This window comes from Hyposmocoma kahamanoa, unplaced genomic scaffold (assembly GCF_003589595.1).
Source record: "Hyposmocoma kahamanoa isolate Upper Pololo Valley unplaced genomic scaffold, ASM358959v1 93, whole genome shotgun sequence".
Classification (NCBI taxonomy): domain Eukaryota; kingdom Metazoa; phylum Arthropoda; class Insecta; order Lepidoptera; family Cosmopterigidae; genus Hyposmocoma; species Hyposmocoma kahamanoa.
This window is the reverse complement of record NW_020654810.1, coordinates 19,864,490-19,878,344: the sequence shown is the minus strand read 5'-3', so window position 1 is coordinate 19,878,344 and position 13,855 is coordinate 19,864,490. Positions and strand designations below refer to the sequence as shown.

The 13,855-nt window shown below is 35.1% G+C and overlaps 2 protein-coding genes across 5 annotated transcripts in view; one reads left to right on the top strand and one right to left on the bottom strand.

The window, feature by feature from the left end:
- Nucleotides 1–6,510, bottom strand: part of LOC113237172 — a 31,073-nt gene extending 24,563 nt beyond the window's left edge. For 3 of the 4 annotated variants that reach the window (XM_026473486.1, XM_026473487.1, XM_026473489.1), the window contains exons 1-3: nucleotides 6,157–6,510; nucleotides 5,739–5,998; nucleotides 3,430–3,640 (exon numbers count right to left, since the gene is read on the bottom strand). In XM_026473486.1, coding sequence (XP_026329271.1) covers nucleotides 3,430–3,640; nucleotides 5,739–5,998; nucleotides 6,157–6,210 — 525 coding nt within the window. In that variant the 5' untranslated portion in view covers nucleotides 6,211–6,510. The remainder of the gene's footprint in view (nucleotides 1–3,429; nucleotides 3,641–5,738; nucleotides 5,999–6,156) is intronic. The other variant, XM_026473488.1, reaches the window with a different exon arrangement.
- Nucleotides 6,511–7,704: 1,194 nt separating this feature from the next.
- LOC113237567 (protoheme IX farnesyltransferase, mitochondrial-like) lies at nucleotides 7,705–13,805 on the top strand. Its single transcript, XM_026474126.1, has 4 exons — nucleotides 7,705–7,825; nucleotides 10,225–10,340; nucleotides 11,091–11,292; nucleotides 13,606–13,805. The coding sequence occupies exons 2-4, from the start codon at nucleotides 10,257–10,259 to the stop codon at nucleotides 13,803–13,805; spliced, it is 486 nt and encodes a 161-aa protein (XP_026329911.1). The 5' UTR covers nucleotides 7,705–7,825; nucleotides 10,225–10,256.
- The last annotated feature ends 50 nt before the right edge of the window (nucleotides 13,806–13,855 follow it).

Sequence of the window (13,855 nt, the reverse complement as noted above, 5' to 3'; positions counted from 1 at the left end):
TCTTACAGTATAACAGCGGCAACGCCAAAAGGCTGCAGTTGTTTTTTAACACTAGGAACTTGACAAATTATGTTTCTTCACCAACACATTTTACCTCGCATAGTGAAAGTCTCATTGATCTATTCTACTCTGATCATAATGTTCTAAATTTGGTTGTGGATTACGCTGCGGAATTGGGAGGACATGCAATGGTTTTTGCTAAAATGCATGTAAAAAAGAAAAAGTCAACTTCCCGCTCAATCTCTATAAGACATTTGAAAGATATAGATTTGTCGACATTCTCACAGACATTGGAACAAATGGATTGGAATTATGTAATTAATTGGGAATCTGTGGAAGATAAGGTACATTATTTTAATCTATTTTTAACTATGCTTTATGACAAGTTTGCTCCGTGCCGTAAAATTACAATAAAAGACAGGAATAAACCATGGCTGACAAGCAATGTTCGCCATATGATGGAATTGCGTAATTCGGCTCATATTAAATATAAACAATTCAAAACTGACGAGAACAAAAAAAACTATAAAATGCTTAAACATCTGGTCAATTCGGGTTTGTTCTTAGAACAAACAGCATATTTCTCTCAAAATATAAATAATAATGGAAACAATTCCAAAACACTCTGGAAAAACTTAAAGCGTGATATTTTACCAAATTTTAAAAACTCCTCCAATCTGCCAATCTATTTTAATGACCCTAATCAAATAAACAAACACTTTCTTAATGTACCTGGAGACAGCACCCTTAGTGTAGAAATTATATCTTACTATGAGCATCACACGTCCTCAGAATCCACGTTTAAACTTGTTCTTGTTAAGGAAGACACCATCGGTAGAATTGTTCTTGGATTGAAATCCAATGCATTGGGATCGGATGGTATTAGCGCGGACATGGTACTGTTAACTCTCCCTCATGCTCTTAATGTAATTACTGATATTGTTAATTCGTCAATTATTACTTCGAATTTCCCCTCACGCTGGAAAACACAATAACTTTAAAAAAATTGGAAAACGTAATAACTCCCATTCCCAAGAAAAATAGTCCAGAAAATGTGAAAGGTTTACGTCCCATAAGCATTTTGCCCTATCTTTCAAAAATTTTAGAAAAGATCGGGTACTTGCAGTTGTTAAAATTCTTAGAGGCTAACAATGTCCTGCCTGTGATGCATTCGGGTTTCAGGAAGGGGTGCAGTACAAATACTGCCTTACATGACGTCATAGACGAAGTTCTCTATGCTCAGGATTCTGGCAAGGGAACTGCTTTAGTACTTTCGGACTTTTCCAGAGCCTTCGAGTCCATTAATATTCCATTACTTATTTCAAAATTAAAATAGTACGGTTGCGACTCATCGGCTTTGGAATGGTTCAGGAGTTAGTTACCTTACTAGCCGCACGCAACAACTAAAATTGTCGAAATCGAGTGCTGTTGACAGGGGCGTGCCGCAAGGCTCTATATTGGGGCCGTTGCTATTTGCACTTCTTGCTACTTTACACTTCAAATATCACGGGCTGCATTAAAAACTGCAAGTATCACCGCTATGCGGATGATCTTCAGTTACATCTGTCTTTCCATCCAGATAGAACCGCCGAAAGTACAAGCCTCATTAATGAGGATCTACATCGCTTAGCTATTTGGTCCAGGAACAATACCTTGGTCTTGACTCCAATCAAATCTCAACTTTTGATTGTGAGAAACAGCCAGTCACATGCGCCAGTTCTTTCAATTAATGGTGAGAAGATAGCTCAGGTAGTGGAGGCCCGAAATCTGGGTATAATTATGGACGGTCATCTCAAATTTGACACTCATGTGGCCGAACTTGTTCGCAGTTGCTTCAATAGGTTAAAAGTGATCTACAATATTCGACCGTTTCTCAGTGTTGATTTGCGTATTTCTCTATGTGAAGCATTGATATTATCTAAGATCAACTATTGTATCACGTCGTATGGTCCTTGCCTTTTGTCTAAATCACAAACTTCTGCAGCGTGTCCAAAATGCATGCGGCAGGTTTTGTTTTTTTATACCCCCTCGTACTCACCGTCACTCCTTATCTCAATGCTGCAAATCTACTAAATATCGGGTCTCGTCAAAATTTCCTATATGCAGGACTTTTATTCGATATAGTTAAAACTAGAACACATGAATATCTTTATGAGAAACTTATGTGGTCATCTAGTGTTAATGTACGCTACAGAGAGCGATCTGTCCGATCATGTGTCCTTATGGTACCATAACATAGAACTGCAGCTTTTCGAGGTAGTTTCAAATACTCGGCCTCAAAGTACTGGAATAATATTCCACCACCTATACGCAACGAGACATCCAAACCCAAATTCAAAGCACTGTACCGGCAACACCTACTCTCACTTAAAAATCTGTGTAGTGTGTTTTTATTCTTTAACGTAGTCCATCTAGAATCGAATTTTATTGTTGCTTTGAAGTATTCTAATTATGTGTATAATTATATTATAATAATAAATACATTACACAACATTAAAACCTCTTTACAGTCACAACTTACTCCTACAGCTATAATTATATTCACATTCGCTCATGCATTCACATGTCAAACAGGTTATTTTTAGATGCTCTATTTACCCTTTACTATGTATATTATTATTGTCAATATATAACTTTACTCATAGTCGTTATATTTTTGTTTTCAAATAATTTAATCCCTCTCGTTGGTCCGGACTGAAAACCAGCGCCTTAGGAAACTTTGGCATATACTGATCAGCGCCGTTTCACTGCTAAGACAATCAAGTTTTGGTTTTCTTTTATATTTAATCTGTACTTGTGTTATATCAGTGAATAAAGTGTTTATCTATCCATCCAATGCGTGCGCATAGTGGTACGCGTCACGCCTGTTCATAACAGTTGGGCGCCGTGGCAGTGCCCTTTAAGCGGCACTGCCACTGCGCCCGTCACCTTGAGACATAAGTGAAAAGTCTCATGTGCCTGTAATTTCACCAGCACCCCTTACCCTTCAAATCCGGAACGCAGTAATGTTAACATTATTGCTTGGTGGCAGAAATGGGTAAGGTGGCAGTACTACGCTGGATGAACTTTATATCTTTGAATATCACCTCCAGGGCAATTGAACAGGATCCGTCAATGTGCTGTTTTATATGCTGCTGTCCGTACACATACAGATATTAGCATTTCCTCAAAAATTTGATTTTTTCGTAATCAACTGTTAGTAACCCAAATTATAATCCAAATGTTGTTCGAAAAAAAGAAAGGAGATAGAAGTGAATTAACGGCCGTAAAGTAAGAAAGAGATATGCATTTACGCGTTTTAAGGGATTACATACTGGAACACAATTAATAATGTGTGTAAAGGTCTATAGTTTTATATTAAAAATATATGCATATGCTTATAATTATGTATGAACAAAGAAAAACATTTAAATTTAAATCTTATCTTACCACATCCCGGACGAGACTGATAAGCTCCAAGAGGCGTCGGCGCAGCTGGGCTACCTCGTCGCGTATCTGCGTCACGTGCTGCTCGTACACCTCTTCCAGCGGCTTGAAAGTGTGTCCCGAGTGTGTGCCGCCCCATAGAGCGCACTGATGGCAGATGCAGCGGCGACATGTCCAGCAGTACACAGTCAGCTTCTCTTGATGAGTAGGGCACCTGTTTAGAGTGCATACTATATTTAATACCTTAGGTTCATTACTGCCAGGTGGTGGACTGTTTGATGGTGACTTCTTTAATGTCTTCATTTATAGATAAAGAAAGTTTCTTGAATCTAAAAAGATTTATGTAGTAATAATGATGAATTTATTACTCTCCACAAATTTTGATTATAATTTTTTGTTACGAAAACTTTTACACTGTTATACTCTTCAATTTCATTCATAAATTTTTATACACTATCGTGTTCTTTGTTGTTTCTTTATAACATAAATTAAAATATTTATTTAACATCTCTATCGAATTTGGAGAATATTGAGAAGAGAGTTGGGGAGTTTGGAAGCCTAATACACAGATCTCTTGATCTAGTTTAGATTCCAGTATTCTACAAATTTTGTCCTTATATTTATTTGATTGTAAATTAGGATGGATGTCGGACGAAGAATGAGAGTAGACCCCCTGGTTAGTCAATTAAAGGATTTTTAATATAATAGCTTTTTTATGAAATATAGTACAGTATAATCTTTCTTGAGGATTATATGTATATGTCAAGTAAAGTAATCACATAAGTTTAAAAACAAAAAGTTATTTCAAATTTAAAGATTATCACCCTATAAGCGAAGTTTCTAACTCACCTATTTAAGCATAAAAAAATTATGGGCCAATTTAGTTTGAACAATCTTTAGACCTCTTTCCTGAAAAGTTGTCATTTTGCAGATGTGGTCTTATTACACCACAGGTGCGAAATTAGGGTGGCCATTTCTTGTTCCTCTCGAATAAGCTTCTTAGTATAAACAAATCATAAATTATTTATACTTAAATTTCAAGCTGGTTAAATATACACTATTAAAACAAAGTTTATGTCAAACAAAATCTACACAACTTTAATATAATTATTTACTTTATTTATTTACTTTTAATATATTAATACAAAGATCGAACACTCAGAAAAAAATCCTTCAATACGGTCGGATTCGAACCGACGTCTTCTTGCATATCGTGCCAGACGCTATACCAACTAAGCCACGGAACGAACCAACGGACCTCACGAATTTTTGTGTGTGCTTGGGTCGTGTCTTTGTATTTGGTTTTTCAACGACTTTTTAGTAGTTTGTCGTTTTTTAGACTTTTTTTAATAATTTCACAAAAAATAATTGAATATCATTTCAATAAAAATTTAATTAACATTAATGTAGTCAAAAGTAGATATCCTAGAAACAAAAGGAACAAAATAGAAATACGGCCCAAGCAATACCCCAATTTGGAATTTTACAGTAGAATGATGTTTGTATTAGCACCAAATTGTTTAATAAATTGCCAGATGCTGTTAAAGAATTAAATGGTAGACAATTTAAAATGAAATTGCATAATTTGTTAGATACTCAATGCTATTACAATATTAATGATTTTTACTTTTCATCTATACTTCTATGACTTGCCTATGGTTGCATAGTGCTGTTAAAAAAAACTTTTGGTTCAATCAATTAAAGTCTATGTAATTGATTAATAAATAGAATATTTCAATCGAGATTGAACATTGAAAATAAATATTTTGCATTCTTGAAAGACTATGACCCTATACAAAAGGAAACATCCAGGAATTAATCTAACTGGAAATATTTTTGAAATCAAGTTAAAATTTAAAAAAATGAGACGCATTTAGTTGTTATACTTGACTTAACATGAGTGTAATGTGTATTTATTACATAGTGATATCCTATAACTGTGTGTGCAAAACAAAGTAGTTATTTACTGCGAGATCACAAACTATACAGCATTTAAAGAGTTTTATCATAGTAATATCTACAATAATCACTGTTTATATGTATGTATACATACATCATAATAAACAGCAGACAGTAAATTTATTCTCACTAGAAGTCAAACTGGTATATGTTAGTTGAACCATTTTTAGAATAACAATTAGAATAATATGCAGCTTTATTTACACAAGACTAATAATAGGCAACATGATGTCAGTAATTGCAGATTTTTGGATAAATATAGCAATCAATTGCTATATTTAAACTTCTAAACAAAATAATAAGTAACGATTCATTTCTTATAAGATGTCCCGTAATATAATAAAATTAAATACCGATCCCTGAAGTTCTCTCGCTGGGTGACCGAGTTACTCTGTTGCATAGTTTCAATCTGCTGTGTGACCTCCTCGACCCAGCGGCAGTTGACCAGCTCGTGCAGGTGAAGCGCCGCGCGGCAGTGCGGGCACTGGGACCTCTGCTCTGTCAGCCACCGCCGCACGCATGCGTAGCAGCACAGCTTCGAGCAGTGCGGACAAAGGTGGGCATCCACCAGCTTCTCCATACAGATGAAGCATCGGAACACCTCTGCCAGTGTCTGCAATCGTCCTCATATTTATACATCCTCAACTACCAACTTCTAACTACTGATACGAAGTTATAGTTCCAAATTATAGGTCAATGACTCTCACAGAATTCCCAGGTCCCAGGTCAAGTTGAGCTAACTGTCAAAAAAAGTAGGCCACATCGATTTACCTCAACAATCTGCTCCTCGCCATTTCCGTTCCCTTTATCGCCTCTCGAGGCCATCGCTAGGTTTTACTTTCCTTTTTACGGGGTCGAAGAGTTATTCACCATAATTTAGACAATTTTAGACTTTTCTGAAAAAACAAAAAGACATGTTTCACAATCCGAGTTTCAACAGCGAGCCACTTGACTTGACCGACTACTTCCGCGTTCGAATATCAATCAAAATAAAAACAAAAAACTGTGTTGCTGCTACAGAAGCGTTATTTTCCATAGATAAGATTGCAAGCCGTAATCTATCATTACATCCACTTTTTAGTGAAATGTACCCCGGACGATGACAACAAACGACCGAGCGAGGCCGGGGCGGGACCAGAGAATAAAAAGTAAAGAGAACGGACACTCTCCGCCCCTCCCTAGCTTTAGATACCGCACCACGCCCCGCACATTGCCGGTCATATTGACTGAACGACAACAAGGCTGCCGGCGCGGCGAGCCGTTTTCGCGCGAAGACGGCTTTGATATTTGAATGTAGTTTTCATTTATTCATTACGAAACTTGTACGTTAATTATAAAACATCATTTTCCGTTACTATTTATAATGGTCGTGAATTGTGATGTGTACGGCTGTTTATCATCATTTTCCGAAAGATGAAACGAAGGAAGTAAAAAAAACTTATGTCTGAGACTCATTCAGTTATTGTTTTCTTCATTAATTTTCGACCGTTGTATGAAGTGTCCGGGATGTGGCGGGACGGTGACAACTTGACGGCCTTAAGTAATGATTATAATATAACAGCCAATATGGCCATTCAAATTTGTCGATTTTCTAGCATAGTTAGAACCAGACCTCGCGTTTTCAATAATTCCATCCATGTTTACACAGTAAATTCAATAAGGTATAATTGCTTTACTTTTAAAAAACAAGCTTTAATTAGCTAGCTTTACAAACTAAGCTTTAAGAACACTGAGGATGAAAATGACAGTTTTAGTTTGAAAAGTTTCAATTAACTAGATCGTTTTGTAGGCAAGTAAAAGTACTATAAATTATATTATTTTCACACTATTTGTCAGAAAAAGTGTATGCAGGTAACACTAAAACTAACAGAGTTGCCACTTCAACATTTTACATTTTATTAAGGAAAAACTTTGTTGAAAATTTACATATTACAACGCCCAGTCAAATAATTGGGCGTTTTGAATCTTTGATTACCAACATCAATACAATATTTTGAATGTTTGACACTCAGACGTATAAAAAAACGTGGAAAATAATATTATTGATTTTTTTATTACACCCTGTCAGCCATTAGAACCAATCACTATGGAAACCCTATGTACGCTACGGTCGTTTCATCGTCTTTTCTGTTACAATTACCGTTTATACTTATTTTTGAATAAAAAATATTTGAATTTTGACCTAAATTTTTATTAATTAATGAGTTTGGACAGTTATAAACATTTTTTTAGCGTTTCAAAATGCAAGCAAAATATGATTATTATAACACGATTACATAACCAGTAATGTAACGAAACAATCTGTCAAACGTCCTTCACTCACGATTACCTAAATAACCTCAATGTTTTGAATAACTTTTTGAGTATATAATTTATTATATGGTGAGAATATAGCTTCATTTTGTGAATATTAGACGGCACAACATACTATTTATCTCAGGTAAGTGGCTGTGTTTCGAATTCACTGAGAAATCGTTGAGTTGATGGTTATTACTTTGATCTTGTTTTTATCACAAATGTGTTCATATTCGGCTAATCGATATGTATGTACATTATAAGTAAATTTTCATTCCCTAAAAACCTGCAGCAAACTAGTATCATTTGTTTTATATATACATTACTACTGAAGAAAACCATTACCTAAGATTAACAAGAAATGGAAGTTTGTCGCTCTGTAACGTTTTTGGTACGAAGTTTGTCTAACATTATGGCAAAATAAAAAAATACAGAGTACTGTCGAAGTAAATGAACTTGTAATAACTATTAAACGCCAGATAAATACAACATAACCGATAAACTATATTAAAAACAAGATGTACATAGTGTCACATTTTTGTCTACATCTGTAATGCGCATTTTATTTAATACACTTAGTGAAAAGCATATAAAGCTCCATGCATGCTGTTAAGTTTCTATATAAATTCAAGTATAAGTATACTTGTAAAGTTGACTTTGTAATTATTTAACATTTTAAATATATGTTATGTAATTTCCTTGTTCTGGTAAAATTCCAAAATAAATATAACATAAAAACCAAACATACTTGATTATCCTAATAAAATACAATCGGTTGCATTATCACTTTCTTTCACTTCTTTGCATTCTTCACAATTATTCACACACTCAACATTCACAAAATGTGCTTACACATTTTAGACTAAAATATATTGATGGTTTCCTAGAATATTGATCTTTCTTAAATAAACATAATTTATTAGGAAGACAGTTTTAAAAAAACTGACAAGTGTCCTGTGTGCAATGTCCACAAATTGTAAATCACGTCATATTGTGATTATTTTGACCAATGGAAAGCTCAATGTCTTATTCACTATAAAATTAACACTAACATAAGAAGAACATTTGTTGAATTACATGATGTTTTTTACTACCATGACATTAATTTATTTATTGTGAAAATACTACACTAGTTTGGTGTTGTTATTGATACAAAGATTGAACAAACGCAAAGAAATTTTCTTCGATGTGGCTGGATTCGAACTCGCAACTGTTAGCCAGACCAGGACTGACTACTGAGTTGCAGAACAAACCAGCAGACCTTTTCAATTTCCCTTTATGTTTGTTGCAGTCTTTGTACAAGGGCTTAAACAATTTCTAGTGCTGTAGCACCACCTGTGAGAAAATTATGAAAGAAACTAGAGATGAAATGGATAGTGATTTGGCCGGATACCCGATATCCGGCAGGCACCTAGGTCGAATAGCCGGATATCCGGTCGCCGGATATCTAACCCACTGCTATAAACATGTCGCGACCGGTTTATAGCGCGCATCGCGATGATTGATTGACTATTGAATGATTGCACTTTCACATTGACGTTTTTATTTGTTGTGGTCACTTGGTTTTTATAAAAACGATTAATGTATTCGGTAATGCAAACAAATGCATAACAAAAAAATGTTAACAGTAAATAAAATCGCAAATTCGTCAATATTTTAATATCAGTGCTTGTTGTTTGTTGTGCCGAATGCAAATTTCTCGCGGTGGAGAAGAAAAAGAGTATTACATCATTTTTTGGCTATATTAATATTTCTAGTTGTTACAAGTATAAGCCTAGCACTTGATACAACCGTTATTATTTTGTTTCAATTTGATTTCATTAATTTCTTTGTGATCTAACTAATTCTAAGTCTTGATACCAGATATGCAAAAAAATTATCTACTTATATGTTTCGTTATTGTAGGTATGCAATGTGTACCACATTGCATTTGAAGACAGGTCAAATCTATCGTGATCTTGATTCTCTCAATTGATCATCGGCAATAACAAGTAGTACTTAAAATTTAACAAAGTTTGCAAGAGTTTATAGTAAAAAACTGTCCTCTGTAGCTGGTCTCGTTTATGAAAATAAATAGAACTAACTTCTACCACTTAATGCAGAATAACTAGTCTTCGTCCACCATAATTTACCTACAATTGAAATTTGAGTACTAAATTTACAGATAACGTTATCTAGTCATAGTTCATAGTTCTTTCAGTTTCAAGTAATAAACAGATTGTTAACGATTCTGTAGTTGATGTTTATCGTATTACTATCAAATCAAATTATTTGGCGTACCTACTGATTATGAATTTTCTCAGCTTTAAACATCCGGTATCCGGCCAGATATTGTACTACTATCCGGTATCCGGGTGGATAGTAAAAATAGGCCGGATACCGGATAGTTACCGGATATCCGTTTCATCTCTAAAATAAAATTTCGGAATACAGTCGTGAAATAAATTAAAAATGAGGTATTTTGGTTTCGGCCTCTTTCTAAGGCAATTTCTGAAATGGAATGTAATGTAGCTTATCAAATTATCTACGATCTATTGTTCACAGGATGTTGACTTAAGGCCCCATTCACCACAACAATGTCCTATGTAAAAGTGTTGCATTGCACCTTCTGCATAAAACATGGTGTAAACTTCACTAAACCTGTGCTGCTTCAATTTTCAGTAAGTTTATAATCAACTAAATTTGAAAATTGTCTTTTTGAGATTTAAATTATGGATATTAAAATTATAATTTATTGGCAGAGTAACATACTTCATTTTCAGTCAAATGTTTGGAGCTCCAGGAAGAACAGATAATCTTATAAAAGTCTTATAAGAAGTTTGAAGTACACTAAACTTGCCTTTGTTTATCAACTTTGTTCACAATAACAATCATTATTACGCAGTTTTAAAAATTATTAAATTCAATGCTTATGATGTATTTGTCGAAAACGTGCAAATTGTGCTTACGTTTTTCTTCCCCCAAAAGATGGGGTAAGAGAAAAAGTCTTTGTATTGCAAAGGTATAGGTACACCTCGTGTTCTCAAGACTTCCCAACTATCAAATTAATATTTTCCGCCTTTTGGATTTGGAGCATCGTAGCGACATCTCTTTAAAATCGTTTAAACTAATTTGATTGTCTGTTTTATCAACTGAAATACTATAGTGCTAAACTCTTTAAATTATGAGTTTAGGTCTCAAGTCCCAGTGTTCTCTCTTGTTCATAATCTCCATGTTTAAAAAGAAATCTAAGCAATCACTCATCATTTTAATAAATATTTTGATGTCTCTATGTTGATAAGTCTATATTATTATTATTTGTTTTCAATGTTGACTTAGTAAGGTTTTATGATGTAACAGGGTGGTGTCTAAGTGAACAATCAATGTCATTGAGAAACCTACAACATAGTCTTCTATGTCTTTATTTCTAGAATGACTTCTCCCAACAACTGGCTCGCCTTTCCATATCCCATAGCTGGAGCAGCAAACTGCCTGTCACCACGCAGACACAGACATGTACACCCAAGAGCAAAATACCTCAGGACACCAGAGTATGGAAGGAAACACCGTCACATGATAGAAAAAACAATTTTGGACAGTATTGCATGATGTTATCCAAGTTTCGACTTACTTGTGAGTATTTATTTTATAGACTTTTTGCCTTCTATAACGGCGCATTTTAAATCGTTTCGTAAACTGTAAACATGCACTATAATAGCCTACTGAGTCAGGTGATTTACTGCCATGATCATAATTAGCTAAAGTATGCTCAATGCTGTGTTCCGAGTGACTATTATACTTTACCCGTCGCGTGTCTGTGATAGTCGTGACACAGCGCTTAGTGTTATGTATTGTGAGAAATATAATTCGGTGAATAGTGTTCCTAATGAAACAGTGCAGAAAGTATAAAAAAGTTACTTTAAAATATTTGAAGACAGTATCTTTATTTATTTAGAAAAATCTTGATTATACAGAGTTATGTGGAACATACTAACGACCTCGCAGGACTATATTCCTATCATATACAATAAATTTTGTTGCACGACTTTTTACAAAACATAATAAAGCCGAAAATATATTTTTAAGTTGTACTGTGTAACACTTTTTAAATCTGTATCTGGTAGTAACAAACGTACACGCGTCCTCCAGGAGACTCCCACCCGCACACCAGCGCTTGCACAGTTATAATATAGTATAGATTCTTTTATAATTTTCTTTTGACGTTTATTCTCGTTCGCGTGACATAAACAGACAACCTGACTGGACATAAATCTGTGGCTCTAGTGATAAGGGGTACAAGTCAAAAAACCCAACTTTACAAGAAGACGCGAAAAACAGTTAAAGCTTAATATGATATTGCGAAGTTGTCATAATTTAGAAGTTATGTTTTACAAGTAACCTTGTATATTTTGCAATAAGGTAAGGTGTGCCATACACTTCTTTTTTGTACTTTTCAGCTAATCTTTCTTCATCTTTGGGCAATGTTTTAATACGAGGTATATACGAGTACGTCACGAGGTATATGTCAGTCTATTTGCTCAAAGAACCGTCTACAGCACAATGGATTCATTCATTCCCTTAGGCATCCATCACACTTATTAACGCGGAATCGCCTTGAGCCAATCAAGAGTAACAAACGAGAAAACTTAAGAACTCAATACAGTCAAGAAAACCTTATGTCTATGCAATAATAGCGAAAAAGTCGTTGCCAGTATCCGCCAATGCAACGTGAAACGCCTCTGTCCGCCAACACTAAACACACAACCTCTGTTTCGTTCTTACTACATTGGTCATAAAGCTTTTTGTGACCGGCTTAATGCCACTCTATTTCGATAGGTGTGGTGACTCCCTAATTACGAAGCGTTTGTGATGTCACGACATTTTGTCTAACAATTTTTACTATTAAATGTGCGCACGCCCCTACAAATATCCTTATGTATTTGTATCTAGGTAAACTACGTCATAGTTCCTTAAGGCCAGCCGCAGAATCATACAAATCACGTATCATATTATCACACACATAACAAAAATATAGATTATTATTATTATTACATGCAATACTGTTTTGTTTGAATTCGAAATTCCATATGGCGGCTTTTGCATTTGGAATTCCGCATGGAAAAAGTCGTTACGAATGCAAGTCTATAGATTTTGTTGGGCCGCAACACAGCGTCGTAAATTCCGTACGTATTTTCGCTGTGATAACATCTGTTACAACCTTCTTTGACGCCCGCCGCCTGCTTGGTATGATCGGCCAGCAGGCGGCGGACTGACAGAATGTCTATTTACAAAAATTCTTGTCTTTTGTTTTGGATTTTTTGTTTGATTTTATTTAGAAGAAATAAAGAGAAATAAACGTATGTGTGTAATGTATGTACAATCTCAATACAATATTCCGAAACGGAATTCCGACTTTATGTGGCCGGCCTTACACACTCCTGTGTCTCCAATGATGTAGGCCTGCTTACATATGTATCCTGTACATAAAACTGTAATATATTGGTAGCGACGTTGCAGGAAGGAAAACTTGTTGCTATTAATACCTACTAAATATTAGCATTGGTTAGGTTGCATGATATGGGAAGAAGTAAGCAACAAAATAAACAAGAGATAATAAACTGCGTACAAATATTCAGGCCTAGGCTTTAACGCTGCATTTTCCAAACCGAAACCGAAACTGACATGCGGCTTTTTGATTTTGGCTAAGATAGGAAATGAAACTATTTTTCCGGAAAATTTTTAAATCGCGTATATTTGCTTTTTCAAACAAACGAATGTTTCGGGCCCTTTACAGGTCACATGGTCACGGCTGACTTGTTAAGATTTTTCTATTAATCAGTCTAAACTATGTCAGGTAGGCTATGTTGTGCAATGTACGACCTTTACTTGATGAATAATGTATTCTAAGAAACCTGCCGTCTTAAGAAAATAGTTTCTTTCTTCCAGCATTAGTTGTAATGACGTCAATGGCCGGCTACGCTCTTGCACCAGCGCCGTTCGAGCTGATGACGTTCGCGCTATGTGCCGCGGGAACTGGCTTGGTCTCAGCTGCTGCTAATTCTATCAACCAGTATCATGAAGTGCCGTTCGATGCTCAGATGTCGAGGACTAAGAACCGAGTACTTGTTAAAGGATTATTAGAGTAAGTAGTTTTGGTTAATATTGATATGATTCACACTCATCATGTTGAAAAATT